Source organism: Rhineura floridana, chromosome 11 (genome assembly GCF_030035675.1).
Source record: "Rhineura floridana isolate rRhiFlo1 chromosome 11, rRhiFlo1.hap2, whole genome shotgun sequence".
Taxonomy (NCBI): domain Eukaryota; kingdom Metazoa; phylum Chordata; class Lepidosauria; order Squamata; family Rhineuridae; genus Rhineura; species Rhineura floridana.
The window spans coordinates 40,927,236-40,945,225 of NC_084490.1; the positions used below are offsets into that span (position 1 = coordinate 40,927,236).

Here is a 17,990-nt window from a genome sequence, read left to right on the forward strand (position 1 = left end):
ATGCCTCTGGGAACGATGGTAAATCATGACTTACCATAGTTCCCATGGCCATTCTGAGAGCTCCCAAGCCCCCAACTGAAACATCAGCAAGCCTTTTGGAGAATAGCAGGGTGGGGGTGGGGGTAAAAGAAAGGAAGAAAAACAAGTGTTTGGCCACCCTGAAAATAGAATCTGCCTGCTCCCTGAAGATTTATTCCAATCTCTGTATCTTACAAAAACTGCTGGGCTGACCACTTCATCCCAGTGCTGCAGCCAAGAGATTGTCTCTCACTCTGCACCCTATTTGGAATCTGCTGCAATGAAAAGGGCTGGGCCCTGTTTCCTAGGTTTTGACTCCCATGCCAGAGCTCCAGAGATACTTGTGTTCTCTGGCTATGTTTATCGTGGGTTGCCAACAATGAAAAATTTCATTTTGAATACTGAGATCCCAGCTATAGCTCAGTAACAGAACACATAAATTTTCATGCAGAAGGTCCCACGTTCAATCTCTGGGCTCTCCAGGTAGGGCTGGGAAGGACTCCTGTCTGAAATCCTGGAGAGCTGCTGCCAGTTAGTGTGAGCAGTACTGAGCTAGATAGGCCTATGGTCTGACTCCAATATAAGGCAGCTTCCTATCTTCCTGATATAGAGTGTGTTGGGTTTGCTTATGAGCTGGGCTTGCGTAGCTCTGCAGCATCTTTACTGTGTCCCTGATACCTTGTGTGAGTCTTTCCCCCCCATGAGAAAAACTACCAATGGGGCAAAAGTGTGCAGCCTTTCTTCTGTTTTTATTTATGTGTAGATGCAGGCAAGAGTGTTTGTCTGTGTTCCTATTAACAACTAACCAATCCTTAGTTTTTCCCTCTCCTTGTGCTAGACTGCATTTGTAACAGTTGTGCCTGGCACTGGTGCATGCTTGTGCCATCCTAGTTAAGACCTTGGTTCAGGGCTTAAAGCACTGGTGGGGAACCTTTGACCTTCCAGATTATGGTTGGATTGCATCTTCCATCATCCCTGACCATTGGCCTGCTTGCCAGGGCTGATGGGCCCTGGAGTCCAACAACATCTGGAGGTTCTCCACTACTGGGTGAAGCCAGGGCAAATATCAGGTGATGGGAAGTTTTGCTGGGACCGTTAAAAAAAAAAGAGTAACCTCTCCCACATCCCTGATGCTAATTCTTTCCCTCCCCCAGCTGTAATTTAGAAAAAAGTACATTAAATACATCTATGTATTTAACCACCTGTCTTTAGTCCTGCAAAACTGTTTAGATGCTAGGACAGGGCCTCCCCCTTCCAGATTTTTTTTGGCTTCTTGCCCCATAGAAAGAGCCCCATCCCACCATCCTTTCCTTTCTGACCATCTCTTCTTCTGAAGCCTTCCTCCATTTTGCATAAGAATTTTCAGCTTTTGAAAGGATCGGAGGGTTTTTAAAAAATCAGCACAGATCTGTAGGGTTTGAGGAAGGGAATTGCTTGCTTTGGTCCTAAATGCATTAGGATGGGTGGTGGTGGTGGAATAATCTGGTTTTCAGCAATGGCCCAAGAATAAGGGGGTGGCAGCGCAAACTTCATGATCCAATTTTGAAACTGCTGGAATTAAATAAGAGCAAGGACACTCGAAGAAAATGGAGCTGATGAAGATGTTGAATAATTGAAACATTTGTGAAACATGGAGCTTGGTTATAAAAAGTGTAAACCATTTTGGGAGCTAAGAAGGAGATTATATAAATGCTTATGATGTGAGGCCAGATGTAGAATATCATTTCTGTAAAGGCCACGGGGGAAATGGCATATGGTTGCTGAGTACAAAAGTTCCATGGCATAGCAGAGGTGTGGATCCTATAGTCTTCAACCTAGTTTCTGGTGGCTCTCAGCCTAATTTCATGGGGGCTGCAAGGAGGGGGAAAGGGGGTGGCCAAAAGGTAGAGAAAAGGAGTACCTCACCCACTTCTGGCTCTGATCCTGCCCACCACCAGCATGTGGCTCCCAACAGATTACCGTTGGGACAATGTGGCCCTTGAGAGGAAAAAAAGGTTCTTCACTCCTGGGGTATAGCCTTAGATGAATGCTCAGTCCTCATTGGTTTGTTTTTGCCCCTCCCCTTCTGCCCTAAGGCAGGTGTGGGGAGCTTTTGGCCCTCCAGATGTTGATCTACTCCCATGTATGCTGGCTGAGGCTGATGGGAATTGGAGTCCAACAACATCTGGAGGGCTGAAGCTCCCTATATAATTTCTAGTTCACCAAATGAACTCTGTAGTTCAAGAGTGTGGAAGCTTTGGCCCTGCAGATGTTACTGAACTGCCACCAGCCCCAGCAACCATGGCCAGTGGCTAGGGATGATTGGAGTTGAAGTTTGGCAACATCTGGAGGGCCAAAGGGGTTGTTCTTTTTGCACTTTTGCAAACATTTTAGTTCCTCCAAGCCTGCTGTGACCTTCCCATTTTGAATGGATGGTGTCATTTTGACTACATTGCCACCCTGGGCTCCTACTGGGAGAAAGGGCGGGATATAAATCTAATAAATCAAATAAATACATAAAGATCCGGACTTGGGAATAAGTTGGCTATTGATAGTCTACACTCTGTTTTTTTCTTAAAGGCCTCTCTCTATTCGCACATGCAATGTTTTAGGGATTTCAGTCACTCTGGGAGGAGGGAGGGAATGCATGCCCTTCATTTACTTGGTCTCCTCTGGGCAGAGTTCCAACAGATGTCACCCACTTGCCAACTCTCTTACTGGTGGAAAGAAGGCAGCCAATTTTTCAGGATGATCTCCCTCCCTCCTACTTGGAAAATTGATTTTCTAACTTAGGCTGTGTTCTAGTACTTTCACCTTGGTTGTAGTTTCCTAAGCAGTGTTCTTGCCAATTAAATGAACTGCCCCAGAAGTTCAGCTGAGCTTGCTAGATGGAAGCAAAACACCCTGTCACCCAGTGCAGTTCCCCTTTGCACCTTATTTGCAAGTTAATTAAGATAACTTGTACAAAATTTGAGCTTACAATGCAGCTTTGAAGCTTTGCAAGAAACAGCATCTTGCATGTTTTTTTATAAGGTGTTTTCCCCATATAAGACTGCTCTGAATTAACAGAAAGGTTTTATTATATTTGGTTGGTCTTGTTTATGCTTTGATTATGGGTGAAGTAGTGAGGTAAGGGGGCTGGAGTGGAGACTTCATCTTTGGAAGGAGCCTGAAGGATAGTTCAGTAGTCATGGAGTTCTTTGTTTAGAAGAGGATTGCTACATTGCTGGATCAGATCAAGATTCATTTAGTTCAGCATCCTGTTTCTAACAGAGGTCAGCCAAATTCATCTGATGGGAGTTGTAGTCCAAAACATCTGGAGGGTACCAGCCCTGGAGACTTGACTGATGTCAACGTTCTCGTCATTTTGGCGTCAGGTGAAACTTGTTTGTTTGCCCCAGCTTTTTTTGGGGTGGGTGGGGTGGAAATCCATCACTGCAGCAACTGAGGAACTGAGATTGTAGCTCCCTGGCTGTTTTCCAAAAATATCCTGTATTTGTATCTGCTTTTATAAATTGTGCTACATTAGTTTTCTTTTACGTAACTCACCCTGGGATCATATGATGAAGGTTGGGTTAGAAATTCTTTTCACTCTTTATAAAAATCAGTGTTCATAGGCAGAACAGCCTTCCTCTGTTGTCTCTGTCCCCAGCTTCTGGTACTTAGAAGCACTTCATCTCTATACATGGGGGTTCAAAGACCTATAAGTGAATTTGTCTAACTTAGAGCTATCTAAGCTCTTCTGCAGGGGTTAGGAACATGTAGGCCCTCCAGATGTTGCTAGACTACAACTCCCATCATCCTTGACATTGGCAATGCTGGCTGGGGCTGATGGGAGTTGGAGTCCAGCAGCATTGGGGGGCATAGCTTTTAACCAATTATGCTTAATTCTTGTTTGTTTTTAATTACATTTGTTGTAACATATCTATGTTCCCGCTTCTAATTGTATTGTTTTTTACTGTGAAGATGTATGGCTTTTGTTGTTTGGCTCCTTCTGGGAGGAAAGGCAGAATATAAATTTAATAAATAAATATGTAATATCCCTTATTTTATATTGTGATGACCTATGGTTTTAAGCAATACTTTTGAATTGATTAATAATTCCACTAAGTATGGCAATCCTATCATTCAAATTAAGTGCTGTATTATAGTGGCTTGAAATAATCTTCAAGCTTCCTGCTGAACATCCTCTTCAATTTCCCTTTAACATATTCTATTTCTTGTTATGTTCTCCCTCTGAAGTTAAAATGTAACCGTGATGGGCTTTCTAAGCAATGTATATACAGGACTTTGGGCTTGCCATCTTTTTATTGACAAATCAACTTTTTTAAAAAAAATCAGGAAGGCTTTTTGAAAATTGCTGCTAGGCTAGGAGATGAGATTAATTTGGTTTTCAGTGGATGCTGGTTTCAAGAGTTTTGGTTTTAATTTGTTAGAAACACACATGCATACATGGGGCCATAGCTCAGGGGTAGAGCATCTGCCTTGCATGCAGAAGGTCCCATGTTCAATCCTTGGCATCTTCAGGTAGGGCTGGGAGAGACCTCTGCCTGAAATCCTGGAAAACTGCTATCAATCAGTGTAGATAATACTGAGCTAGATGGCTGAATGGTCTGACTCAGTATAAGGCAGAAGTCTAGATTTATTTTGGCATTTCTTTAGTGCTTTTCAGCCCAAAGTAGCCCAAAGCAGCTCACAAAATACAATTAATCTTTGTTTTTAAATTGGAAGGCAGCAGTCCGTATGACAAGCCTATACCTGAAAGGGCTTTGGGGAAAATGTGTGTGCTCATACACACACAAGCACACACCCCTCCTCTCTGTATTATGGGCTGCTCTGCTATGGAAAGCGCACTTGCGATGTTGTCGTGTGTCTCTTCTCCTCTAGAAGATAAAGATCAGAAAGGAACAAGTTCTGCCACTTTGGAGCAGAAGGAGCTATTCAGGGCACAAGCACCCTTCCCCTTCTCTCCTGAGCAGATTTTTAGGCTAAAAACAAAATGACTGCTTAAAAAAAATAGCAATAATCTGGTGTTGAGTGATTGTCTCAAGTGGATGATTGTACAAATGATGCGTCAAAGCAGGCCCCAAGGGTCAAATGTGGTCCTCTGGGCCTGTCTGTCTGGTCCTTGGGAGTCTTTCCAGGCAATACCCTACACCGCCTTCCTCTGTGCCGTCCTTGAATGCTTTTGCAGGGCTGTAATGTCACCTTGAACTGTGGTTATGCCTCTTGCTTGCCTGGTTTGAGGATTAGAGACATGGGTATGTGCCAAAAACCTCTGAAATTTGTATGACTGCGATGTAGTCTACCATGGTAAGAGCAACATCAATTGCCCCGCCCACTTTTGCCTCAGGCCCTGCCCACCACTGGAAAGTTGCCTGTGAGGGAATGTGTCCCTTGGGTGAGAAAGCTCCCCAGCCCTCCTTTAAACAAGAAAGCAAAAATGAGATTGGATAGCCCACCAGAAGCAAGGGGGTAGGGGCACAGCTTGTTCTAACTTAAAAAAAAAAGTTTTAATTGTCTTGCTTTTTAACTGGCTGGTTTTATTCTATATTTAATTAAGGATGGTTTAATGTTCTGATTGAATTATTATTGTGTATTTTAATTATGTATGTATTTTCTCATTGACTTCATAGTTGTAAACCATTTGGAAGCCATTCTGGAATAGATCAATCAATCAATCAATAATCAGTAAATTGGTACTCACTATGGAGGCAGATATGTGTCCATTTTACAGGTGTCTGCAGGGGGAGCAAAGGGGTAGTTGTCTCCCCAATGATTCCCAGCTTTCATTTAAAACAAACAAATGAGATGAGGCAAAATTTGAAGGCAACTACTGTGCTTCTTTGTTTTGTGAGAAACTAGCCTGTTCCCACCTTTCAGTGTTTTAAGCCAATGAATGAAGTCATACCGATTATTGATGTTTTGATTATGCAGATCTAGCCAATTAGGCAAAGAAAGGTCTAGAGTGAAACGCCTGTTGTCTCCTTGTAAAGGAGAAAGTTGTTGGTTCATTTGTTTTAGCATTTTAAGCTGGTCAACCCTAGTGGAGAAGAGATGTGCTGCCTGGTAGAAAACAATTTAGGTATTCAGGTGCCCCAAAACAAAAGGCACCGGCAATGATGGGAGTTCATGATTTTTCTGACTCTGGTCTTACTTCATATCTCCCAGAAGTGGAGTTTTCCCTCCGAGGCTGTAAACATTAAATAAACTATCCTGCCAATGCAGACAAAGTCCACCATTATTAAACCCGTGCTCCAAGGAGCAGGACTGTGGTTGAAAGTTCATGGATTATGCCGCCCTTCAGAATAACCCAGTGTTGTTATACCTATTTTGCTGAGGGCAGGGCAGTTACAGTCCTGTATGTCAACTCTGGAGTGTAGGCCAGTAGTGTTATTTTTTAAAAGAGAAATACAGGGCGGGTAGGGGCTGTAAAGTTGATTATAGCAGTGCAGTTAATTAGGGACTGAAAGGAGCCAGGAAAAGAAAGGAGGGTTTCAGTGGTGGGTAGAAGGACATTGCCTGGATGGCTGGTCTGCCCAAGATCCAGGAGCCAATGTGGTGTCCTCCAGATGTTGTTGGACTACAACTCCCATCATTCCTGATCATTGACCTTGCTGTCTAGGGCTGATGGAAGTTGTAGTCCAAAATACAGTAAAATAGAAGTTACTAGGGTGAGGCAAACGTTCTCTTAAGTTTTCCCCCAAGTTCTGAGGTGTTCCAGTTGCCACAGTGCAGCGGATCTCTTGGCCTGGAAATAGCTGAGAAAGTCACCAGATTATGATGATTAAGATTTAGATTCCACTCTTCCTCCCAGTAGGAGCCCAGGGCGGCAAACAAAAGAACTACAAACACTCTAAAACATCGTAAAAACAAACTTTAAAATATATTAAAACAAAAACTCCCTTAAAAACATATTAAAACAAACCATCTTTAAAAACATTTTTTTTAAAAGCTTTAAAAACTTATTTTTTAAAAAAACTTTAAAAATGTGTTAAAAAGCAATTTCAACACAGACGCAGACCGGCATAAGGTCTCTGCTTAAAAGGCTTATTGAAAGGGGAAGGTCTTCAATAGGTGCCAAAAAGATAACGCAGATGACGCCTGTCTAATATTTAAGGGGAGGGAATTCCAAAGGGTAGGTGCCACTACACTAAAGACACACTTCCTATATTGTGTGGAACGGACCTCCTGATGAGCTGGTATCTGCAGGGGGCCCTCACCTGCAGAGCGCAGTGATCCACTGGGTATATAAGGGGTAAGACTGTCTTTCAGGTAACCTGGTCCCAAGTTATATAGGGCTTTGTACACCAAAACCAGCACCTTGAACTTAGCCCAGTAGCTAATAGGCAGCCAGTGTTCAGTTCCTCACAAGGCAGGGCTTCCTGAATGGGCTGCTGCTCATGCCTCTCGCAGCCTCTAGATCTGGACCCCATCTGCACATTTAAAGCAGTATCATATTTCTTGCAATAGTCATGGCTTCCCCCAAAGAATCCTGGGATGTGAAGTTTGTGAAGGGTGTGGAGAGTTGTTAAGTGTCTCCTATTCTCCTCATTGGGTGGGGGGGGGGGGGAACGACAAAAAGGGCCAGGGAGGAGCAAAGCATCTGTAAGCTTCTCTCCAGAAGCCTTTACATCTGCACAGTCATGGTTTTAATCTGCACAGTCATGGTAAACCAGGGTTTGCCTTACTGCCTCGTGTGAAGCAGTTCATTTAGAGGGGCCAAAGAAAACTGTCTCTTCTAGAGGATTGACTTTAACTTTCAGAGCTACTGTTCTAAGTTGTCCCTTTCTCTCAGTAGTATTTTAGTAAGCTTCGGTGACTGGCTCTTCCTTTGCCATCTAGAGCAAATTCGGGAATTTGCAAAGAGAGATGTCACATTTGTTATGTTGCTGTTGTCTGATTTTGGCTTCCTCTCCTTTCCAGATACCACAAGGTCGAAGAAGAGCCATGAAAAGGAGGGTGTGGAGTACAACTTTGTTTCAAAGCAATCATTTGAGACCGATGTGCAGCATAACAAGTAGGCCTTGATGTGTTGTCTTGTGCTGTGCTGTGCTGTGGGAAAATGAAAGCACGTCTCTTCTGGGCAGGGATGTTGTCATCCAGGGTCTTGGGGGGGTCTTAAGCCCTTTACTTGTTTGGCAGCCAGGTCCCAGCAGGGCCCATATGTCTCCAGCATCCAATGAACCATTCAGCATGAAAGGGGAGTGTGTTGGCCACTGAAAAGAGTCTTCCAACATGCTTCCTATCCTTTCTTGATGATTGGAGCCAATCAGAGTGAAAGGAGGTGAGTCAGCCACTGAGAAGACTCTTCTCAGTTGCTAACACACTCCCCTTTCATGCTGATTAGCTCTGGGGCATGACTGTTATGGGAGAGGGCATTAACAAGGAAAGAGAAGCAGAAAGCCAGACCTGGCCAGATTATACAGCCACAAGAGTGGCTGTATACTATAGCCAGCATGGATTTTTTGCATTCTGCAATGTTAAATTGAAAATACCCCCATGCCATTCTGATGCTTCCCATAAGCTCATTTCAAAACAAAACTTTACAAAACTTATAGTCCTGAACTCAGAAATGCTCACTTAACAACCCTCTAAGCTTTCATGGCAATACACAAAACAGTCAGAGAGAATCAAGAGTTCAAAGTGTAAAACGAGAAAAAAAATCCAAATCCCTTTTGGACTTTTTTCTGTCATAATTCTCATAATTTGTTGAAATTAATTAAAAATCAACCATGTTCACAGAGTACCTGTAATCCTATTACTGACCTTGCCCCATACTCTGACCTTCATCTTCTGCAGTTTAAAAGTTTAAAAAATGCATGGCCAATTTTTAATTAAAGAAATTTAACATTGAAGTCTATTATAACATCGAGCATGCTCAGTAAGAGCCAACGATCCATGTTCTGAAGACTCATAGCTGCTTGGCTTGGCTAATCAGGGAGCCACAGCCATGCCAGACCTTTATTTCATTTTAGACAGTCATGGTTTCCCCCAAAGAATCCTGGGAAGTGTACTTTGTGAAGGGTGCTGAGAGGAGACTCCTATTCCCCTGACAGAGCTCCAGTGGCCAGAGTGGCTTAACAGTCAGCCGCTCTGATTGAAGCTCTGTGAGGGGAACAGGGCATCTCCTAGCAACTCTCAGCACCCTTCACTACCTTCACTTCCCAGGATTCTCTGGGAGAAGCCATGACTGACTAAAGTGGAATAAAGGTCTAGCGTGGATGTGGCCAGGGACAGCTTTGGTTTAAATTGGGGTGGGAGGCTTCGTGTGCCTGCTGTAGAATAAAAAGGTGGGGAAACACTGAAAAATGATGCTGCTGTTCACAATGTTTTCTTTTTTGATGGAAAAGGGGCTTCCTCTGTCCAGTGTCCACCCACCCAATCTCCTCTCTTCCCCCGCCCCTCCCCCCAGTCAGTTTCACCTATCCTAAGCATGATTGCACAGGAGTAAATCCCATTGACCTCAATAAGCATGCAAATGATCAAACTTGCCCTCCCCCTTCCCTCCCCTCTCTTGACCCCTCCCCCTCCCCTTCCAATCTCCTCCTTCCCCTTCCCCCCTTCAGCTCCCCTCTCTCCTCCCTCCTCCTCCTCTCTCCTCTACCCTCCCCCTTCCCCATGGTCAGTTTTACCTACCCTAACCATGATTGCACGGGAGTAAATCCCCTTGACCTCAATCAGCATGCAAATGATCAGACCTGCCTTTCCTCTCCTTCCCCTCTCCCTTCTCCCTCCCCTCTCTGCTTCCTTCTTGCTCCTCCCCTGTCTACTCCAGCCCTCCTTCCCTCCCTCCCTTCCTCCCTCCCCCTCCCTCCCTTCTCCCTCACCATGGTCAGTTTTACCTATCCTAAGCATGACTGCACTGGAGTAAATCCCACTGAACTCATAAGCATGCAAATGATCAATCTGTTCTCAGCAAACTTGCACAGGATCCCATTTCTTACCCCCCAGATTAAAAAGCAAAGAAATTCACTAATAGGCAAAAAACCTTGCGGTTTAAGAACGTACCTATAGCCCACTGATATTTCTATCGAAGTTTAAAAAGCAGGGAAATTGGGCAGCTATAGTGAATGCACCAGGGGAGCAGGAGACCTGACCTCCTCTCTGAGATATTGTACCGCCCTACAAATTTGTCAAAATACAAACACAATTTGGGTTGGTCTTTCACAGTCTAATCTACTTCCTGTGTAGCGTGGAAGAATTTGGTAACACGTGCCTCTGAGCATATGGTGAGTGGTGGCAACACCTACAATCAGCCCAAATAACAGAAACAAGAGATGTGCTGTGCTGATCTTGTTATAGCAGAGAGGAAGCAAACATATGAAGACAGTTGATATATTTCAGATAGTCACGTTAAATATTTTGTTTTACTTTGCAATTTTAGTGAAGTTTCCTATAGTAAATCATTTTCATTTGCTTCTGTTTCTGTGAATATGTGAAGTACAGCAACACTTTGCAACACTAAAAAAAAGCTCCAGAAAGAATAATGTGGAATAATGGCACTGACTATTCTGCAGAATAGTTTCCAATGGACATGAGGAGTGTCTCAGTTTGCACAAGATCAAACAGTGGGAGGTGAAATATATTCTAGCAAAACTCCAGGTGTGCTCTATGTTTTTAATGGACCATGCCCATCTTTCCTTAAGTGGAGTAGTTTAAGCATAGCAGGCTAAAAACATGCATCTTGGGCAGGCCACGTTTGTTTTTTCCAACAGCTAGAGTCATTGTTTAAGTAGCAACATATTGTAATCAGTCTGATTTTACATCAAACTGCAGTTTCAGATTCAACTATTAATGCACCTGAAATAGAACATAACCTCCAGTGTGAAACACAAAAGACTGTCTTCACCATCATATGACACTGACCAATAAAAAGGCCTTGGAATTAATAAAAATAAATTTGACACAGATTTCTAGGATGAATAATGAGAGAAATATAATTTTTAGGTTACATTCTCTGTAGAAACAGGAGTAACACAAGAAAGAAGCAAAGTAAGAATAACACCAACAAACATACAAAAATGTAATTCTCCACCTTTGGAGATGGCAGGTGTTGCCACCACTCACCATATGCTCAGAGGCATGTTATCAAATTCTTCCAAGCTACACAGGAAGTGGATTGGATTGTGAAAGACGAACCCAAATTGTATTTGCATTGCATTTTGACAAATTTGTAGGGCAGTACAGTAGGGCCCTGCTTCTCAGCATCCTGCTTCTCGACATTCCACTCATATGGCGGTCAGGCGTGCTGGGAAGAGCGGAAGGCAGGGAAGCTTCTTGGTGCTGGCTGCGGTGGCACTCTCTGCCTTGGCCCTGGACCAGGACACCCCGAGCCAGCCGGAGGAGGAGGAGGAGGAGGAGGAGAAAGAAGCAGTGCCAGCCTTCCTCCCCCCCTCTCTCTGGCCTGCGGCGAGAGCAAAGTGGGCCAGGCTGGAGAGGTGAGCCTCCCGGTGCAGCCAATGCTGAGGCCAGCGCCAGGAGGTGGTGCAGTGCGAGGAGGCACCGGAACCCGCCTTGTAGACATGCCCATAGGTCCCCCTCCCTGCCTTGCAGCCCTTGTACTTAAAGAGGCCCGCTGCAGGAACCTGGGAGGAGGAGAGGGAGGAGGCCCACAATGCCGCTGCGATGCAGATGCGTGCACGGGGAAGAGGCAGGAGTGGGGTAGGGGGATGGAGGCTGGTGGTGGTGGTACGGCTACTCCCCTCAGCCGGCTGAAGAGCCAAACAGGCAAACTGCACCAAAAAAACCCACACACCACCCAACAGCTCTCATCGCCACTTCTGACGGCCTGGCTGCAGCCCACTCATATGGCGGGTTAGGTTCCAGACCCCCTCCGTAAAGCTACTGCCTTTGATCCACTTTGCGGCAATTTTTGCTTTTCAGCGGGGGTCTGCAACCTAACCTGTCATATGAGTGGGGCCCTACTGTACAATATCAGACAGGAGGTCAGGTCTCCTGCTCCCCTAGTGCTTTCACTATTGCTGCCCAATTTCCCTGCTTTTTAAAGTTTGATAGAAATATGTGGTGGCTATAAGCAGGGCTGGATTATCCATTAGGCGTAGTAGGCTGAAGCCTACGGGCCTGGAGCTCTCCTTCTGCGATCTACGGAAGCATCTGCGGACCGCCATCCCCCTGCTATCCCCCCGTTTTACCTACTTTTCCATTGTTTTTTGCGGCACGCAGATTTGCCATCAATAAAGATAGTGGCCGAGGTTTCCTTAAGGGGCTGAAGCCTCTGCCACCATCAACAAAGATGGCGGTAGAGGCTTCAGCTCCTTAGGGAAACCTCTGCTGCCATCTTGATTGATGGCAAACCTGTGCGCACTGCAAAAAACAACGGAAAGGTAGGTGAAGCATGGGGATAGGGGGGCCCAAACACCAATCAGCTTAGGAGCCCTCCTCAGCTTAATCCGGCCCTGGCTATAGGTATATTCTTAAACCGCAAGGGTTTTTTTGCCTATTAGTGAATTATTCTGTGTTCTTAGGCGATTGTATAATCTTAGAAGGGAGATGGTTGTGATGGGGCATGACTGTGACTGTCATGAAGGAAGTCTGCACTTCTGAATTTGCCATTTCTGCTTTTGGGGAAAACTCCATGGTCTGATAGACAAGAGATGCACTTTTGATGGAGGGAGACTGCTGTCTCCTTTGATGATGGTGGCTTCAGGGCCTTTAACAAACTGACCAGGAAAAGAAATGACTGGCAAACATTTTTCCACTATGGAACTGTACTGAATGGGAAAGCAAGAGCAAATTTTATCATACAGTGACAAACTGGTAAAAACAAATTAAAACACCAAAGTCATGCATTTTTCTCACATACATGGAATTAAAATAGATCGCGCTTATATAAACTAAGGATAGAAACAAAGATACAATTAAATTATCAAAGTCTCTTTCTGGGTTTTTGCAGCAGAAAAGAGGAATCTAGCAACTGTTTCCATTATTATTTTGTTCCGTTATTGTTTTGTCAGCCAATAAACAGGCCAATCAAAAGTCCTTGCTGGGTATTTTAGTACAATGGGTGTAAATAATCTGTTTTGCCCATCTCTGCAAAAAGTTGCATGCAAAAAGAACACGTGTTCATGTTTCTGTTGCTCCATCCGTGCAGGGGAGAGCCATTATATGAAATACCCAGAAAACAGCCATTTGGAACAGCACAAAGGAATCAGTTCAGTTTAGACTTGGGGTTCCCAAACTGTGATCTGTGAGCTTCATTCAGGGTGGTCTGCAGCATGTCCACATTAAATATTCATATTGATTTGTAATTGTATTTTTATTCCTTCTTTTATTTCTTTTATATTGCATTTTATTGTTTTACAGTTCGAATTCTGTGGAATGCAAATTGAAATACAATATAAGAAATGAAAGAGGCAATAAAAATGCAACTTTAAAAAATCATATAACACCTGGCACAGTGCATTACAATTGCTACAACAGGCAGAAAAAAATATCATTAAGTGGTCCACCTAGTTCATCAGCAATTTTCAAGTAGTCCACAGGGAAATGTTTTTGGGAACCACTGATCTAAGCCTACAAAAGATCAGCTAATAATTTGGGAACATTCAAGTTATCCAAACCAAGATGAATTGAAGAGCGGATTTTATGAGCAGCTCGCATGGAATACTGTAAAAGGGAAAACCGAAAATGTATAACTTTTTTCTACATTCAGATATCGAGGTGGAGCAAAGATGGGCCTTGCTAGGACATAGGTTTAGGCTTTAAGCACCACCATAGGCTGATAATGATAAAGACTGATTTGAGTCAGTGCTGCAATTTGAGCAGCTATAACTATTGTTCTGAGCCCTGCAGTGTGGTTACTGTTGAGGGCTGGATTTTGGGTAGAAGTCTGTACCTTTTAGGACCAAGTTCGAGCAGAATTCTTGTGTCAATGTGTTGGGCAGGGAGTATATATCCCTAATATTATTCCGGGGGGGGGGATATAAAATCCATGCTGCATCAAATATCTTTGTTAATAATGTACCTTTATGCAATATTTTCTAGGCAGTCCATTTGCACAATAAACTCTGTTTGTTGATCTAGCCATCAGTGAAAGGTGCTTGCTTTCCCCCTTCTGTTCTCTAGACAGAATAATTCTGATAGCAACTAGTAACTTACTGCACAACCACTGAGTTGTTCCTGTGCATGCATATCTGGCAAGGCTTGGCTGGTGTTGTGATTTGGCAAGATTTCAGGAGATAAAGGATTAAAATAACACAAGAAAGTAACTATAGTTGAGAAGACACAATATTGTAAGCGATTTAAGTATAAAAACAATGAAATATTCCAAAGTCCAGGATGAACATGCAAAGAATTCGCTGAAGCCATAACAAATTTGGGAATGGCCATCAAATTTGTTGAAACTGTATTATTTACTAGAACTGCCATTTTTGACCACTAATTCTTTTTCTTTGTGAATATCAGCAACTTGACATGTTATAGGTAGCTCGTTCCAAATTATTTCTTTTACATCCTTGATCCCGTATGTCACCATGAATGCATAAAGTCTACTTATCTCCCATTACCTTGCCTACATTTACACAATCCCGGGTGTGTTCTTCCTCACAACTGGTCCTAACATACTTGCTTCCCCATCTCTTTGTTGCACCCTCCTCCAGCTGATTTGGGATGTCGTTTAAAACAGTCACCACATGAAAGATCAGTCCTTACCTTTGCAAAGAAAATATTAACAGGCTCTTTGTGACATGCCATCTGTACCTTACATTTAAATATCACTTTAAACAGTCATGGCTTCCCCCAAATAATCCTGGGAACTGTAGTTTGTGAAGGGTGCTGAGAGTTGTTAGGAGACCCTTTACCCTTCACACAGTACAATTCTCAGAGTTCCCTGGGAAGAGGGAATGACTTTTAAATCACTCTGGAATTGTAGCTGTGTGAGGGGAACAGGAGTCTCCTAACAACTGTCAGCACCCTTTAAAAACTACACCTCCCAGGATTATTTGGGAGAAGCCAAAACTGTTTAAAGGGATTCATAGTGCTTTAAATGTATAGTATGGATGTGTCCATTGTAGAATTTCTTTTTTCATGCTAGAAGTTTGACTGTCACCATAGAAATAAGCATCTAGAAAAGATTATCATCATGTGAGGCTGGATGGATGTCTCTCTCTGGAAGGGATTCAGATTCTAGCTTTTTATTCTCGTGGTGGTGACACCAGAATGACCAAAAGCAGTAGTCCCTTTTAATCATGTTGTCTGTAGCCAACCGTTTTTTTAAAAGAGAAAACCGTAATGGACTGTAATAAACATTTGGCGCAGTTCTTCTGCTATGAATTCTGAGGTGGGTGTTCCAGCCCCCCCAAAACTTAATTCTCTCAATGTTTTCAGGTTTGTAGAGCATGGGGAGTATAAGGAGAATCTCTATGGGACAAGTCTGGAGGCAATACAGTCTGTCATGTCCAAAAATAAAATTTGCCTTGTGGATGTCGTGCCTGAGGTAAACTATACAAGTTTTTTTTTAAGAATTGAAAGAATTGCCTTTCAGTTCATAGTCCACTTTATCGGTGGAATGCAGGGCATTTTACACTTTTCTGTCACTTGTTGTGTTGTGATGGATCATTTTCAGTTATTGTCACCCAATAATGTGGAAAAGATTTTTGGAGATCTAAGACTCACTACCTACGTAGTGGACCATTGCTTTTATTGGCTGGTAAAATGAATGGGCCAAGCAGTCACTATGGGAAGCAGTCCTTAAGCAGTCACCATGGGAACTTATCAGTATCGGCTGAGGGTGTGATCCTCTTTGATTAAAGAGAGTATGTAACCCAGGGTTAGCCAATGTGATGCACAGATATGCGGACTACAACTGCCATCATCCTTGGCCAATGGCCATGCTGGCTGGGGCTGATGAGAATTATAGTCCCTAATATTTGGAGGGTCCCATGTTGGCAACTCTTGCTGTAATCAAATGTACTTCGAAAAGCACCACACTTGATCCAGTGGCGATACGGGATTCTAAGTCTGTGTCTAGGATTCCATTTTGGGGGCAAAGTGATTAAATGAGTTGTGGTGACACAGTTCTAGGGATTTTTTTGAAAGAAACTGATTTTCTGGAGCCACGTTAGTTTGGAGTCAAACCTAGATTTGGAACATAAACCACTTTAGTGGTTCTTTAGGACAGTCTGTACCTGGAGATGCACAGAAGAGTGTGACCAACTTGTTTATCAGATCCCTCAGTAGCTGTAGATTCTATAGAGTCAAACTCCTTGTGTTCTCCAGGTCTTACTGGACTTCAGCTCCCATTAGTCCCAGCCAACATGGCCAATGGTCAGGGATGATAGGAAATGTAGTCCACAGCATCTAGAGGGCATCCAGGTTAGGTATTCTGAGTCTAGACCACCAAATTATTCTGTGTTGTCTAATGGGATTGAGAGTTGGAGATGCTGCTTTGTAGTTCTAAGTCCTGTCCAGCTGGGTGCTGACAGAAGGTGGCGCTTGGTAGCTTCTGTTCTCCTTCAGAAATTTATCCTGTGCAAGGTTCCATCTTCTCCATGGTGCCTTTTAACGTTGGCAATGCAGCTGCTGAGGACAGTTGTCTGTGGTTTGGGTTGTGATGTCGTCCACGTGATGACGACACCTAATTCAGTTTTCACTTTTTATCTGAACTGAGAACCTTAGTGTGTTCTTTCAAGCCTTTGTCTGAACATTTGGATGAGAATAGACAAATTAAAGCTTACCCCAGACACGACAGAGGTGTTGATGATGGAATAAGGTGATGGTGGATTTGTCTGTCCTGGATAGGATTGTACTGTCCTTAAAGGGGCAATCACACAGTCTGGTAGTATATCTAAACCCCTACAACTGCCGATAGTCAATTGCTTTGAAAGGTTGAAAACAGTAAAGTTCCCCCCTACTGCTGCCATTGTAAGCCTCCTCCAAGTGATTCATGCTGTCCCTTTCTTCCTATTTCGAAGTTTGTTCAAAGCGCCCACCCCAAATTAGGAGAATCCCAAAATGGGGAAAAATAATACCAGTGTCCTAGTTTTGATTTGATTTCTTTCTTTAAGCTATTGTGTGGCATTACAGATTGGCAAACAGGCTTCTAATTTCTATATTTCTATTTGCAGGCTGTGAAGCACTTGAGGACAGCAGAGTTCAAGCCATATGTTGTGTTTGTGAAGCCGCTCATCTCAGAAAAGAGAAAGAATGCTCCAACATCTCTCTTGACGGATGAGATCTTCATCCCGCTTGTAAGTATTTCACATTAAAGGCTGATTCACAGAAGGGAGCCTCGTCATAAGACTTTTTTTCCATCCCTTCAGTTCTTAGCAATACAACAGTGTGTGAAAGCACCCTAGCATGGTAGAACTCCAAATTCTGCCCTACTGAAAATGATTGCAAAGGAGATATTCCCACCCCCAGAGTGTAGTAATTTGTGATCTTTTACCAGCCGGGAAGCCTTTTGCAAAGCCACCTTAGGGGCTAACCACATACTTTGTTATCCAGTTTTGGCCCCAAAACCTCCTTGGTTACCCTGTGTGATGACCTGTGTCAGGAGAGGTGCAGGGCAAGTGTGTCCCAGGTGATTCTCCTCAACCTCTCCATGCTTTTGACACCGTCAACCATGGTATCCTTCTGGAGACATTGTCTGAGTTGGAAGCAGAGGGTACTGTTTTGCAGTGGTTCCTACGTGGATGGTCGTCTCCAGAAGGTGGTGCTTGGAGGATGTGGTTTAGCCCCATACAGTCTCTAGTGTGGGATTCCATGGGGTTCAGTTTTATCCCCCATGCTGTTTAACATCTACATGAAACTGCTGAGTGGGATCATCTGGAGTTCTGGAGTGCATTGTCATCAATATGCTGATGGCACACAACTCTACTTCTTCTTTTCAGCTCAAGCAGGTATGGCAGTGAATGTGCTGGATTGGTGCCTGGCCTTGGTAATGGACTAGGCAAGAGCCAACAAACTGAATCCAGATGAGACTGAGACACTGTTAGTGTACAATGTACAGTGTGTTGCCTGGCGATTACCAG

General features: G+C 43.6%; 1 protein-coding gene across 10 annotated transcripts in view; it reads left to right on the plus strand.

Moving 5' to 3' along the window:
• MPP3 (MAGUK p55 scaffold protein 3) overlaps positions 1–17,990 on the plus strand; it is an 89,917-nt gene that overhangs the window by 66,557 nt on the left and 5,370 nt on the right. For 8 of the 10 annotated variants that reach the window (XM_061591361.1, XM_061591360.1, XM_061591366.1 and 5 more), the window contains 3 exons: positions 7,924–8,017; positions 15,346–15,454; positions 17,085–17,207. In XM_061591361.1, coding sequence (XP_061447345.1) covers positions 7,924–8,017; positions 15,346–15,454; positions 17,085–17,207 — 326 coding nt within the window. Of the gene's footprint in view, positions 1–7,923; positions 8,018–14,004; positions 14,059–15,345; positions 15,455–17,084; positions 17,208–17,990 lie in introns of those variants that run through there. The other 2 variants (XM_061591369.1, XM_061591368.1) reach the window with 2 other exon arrangements.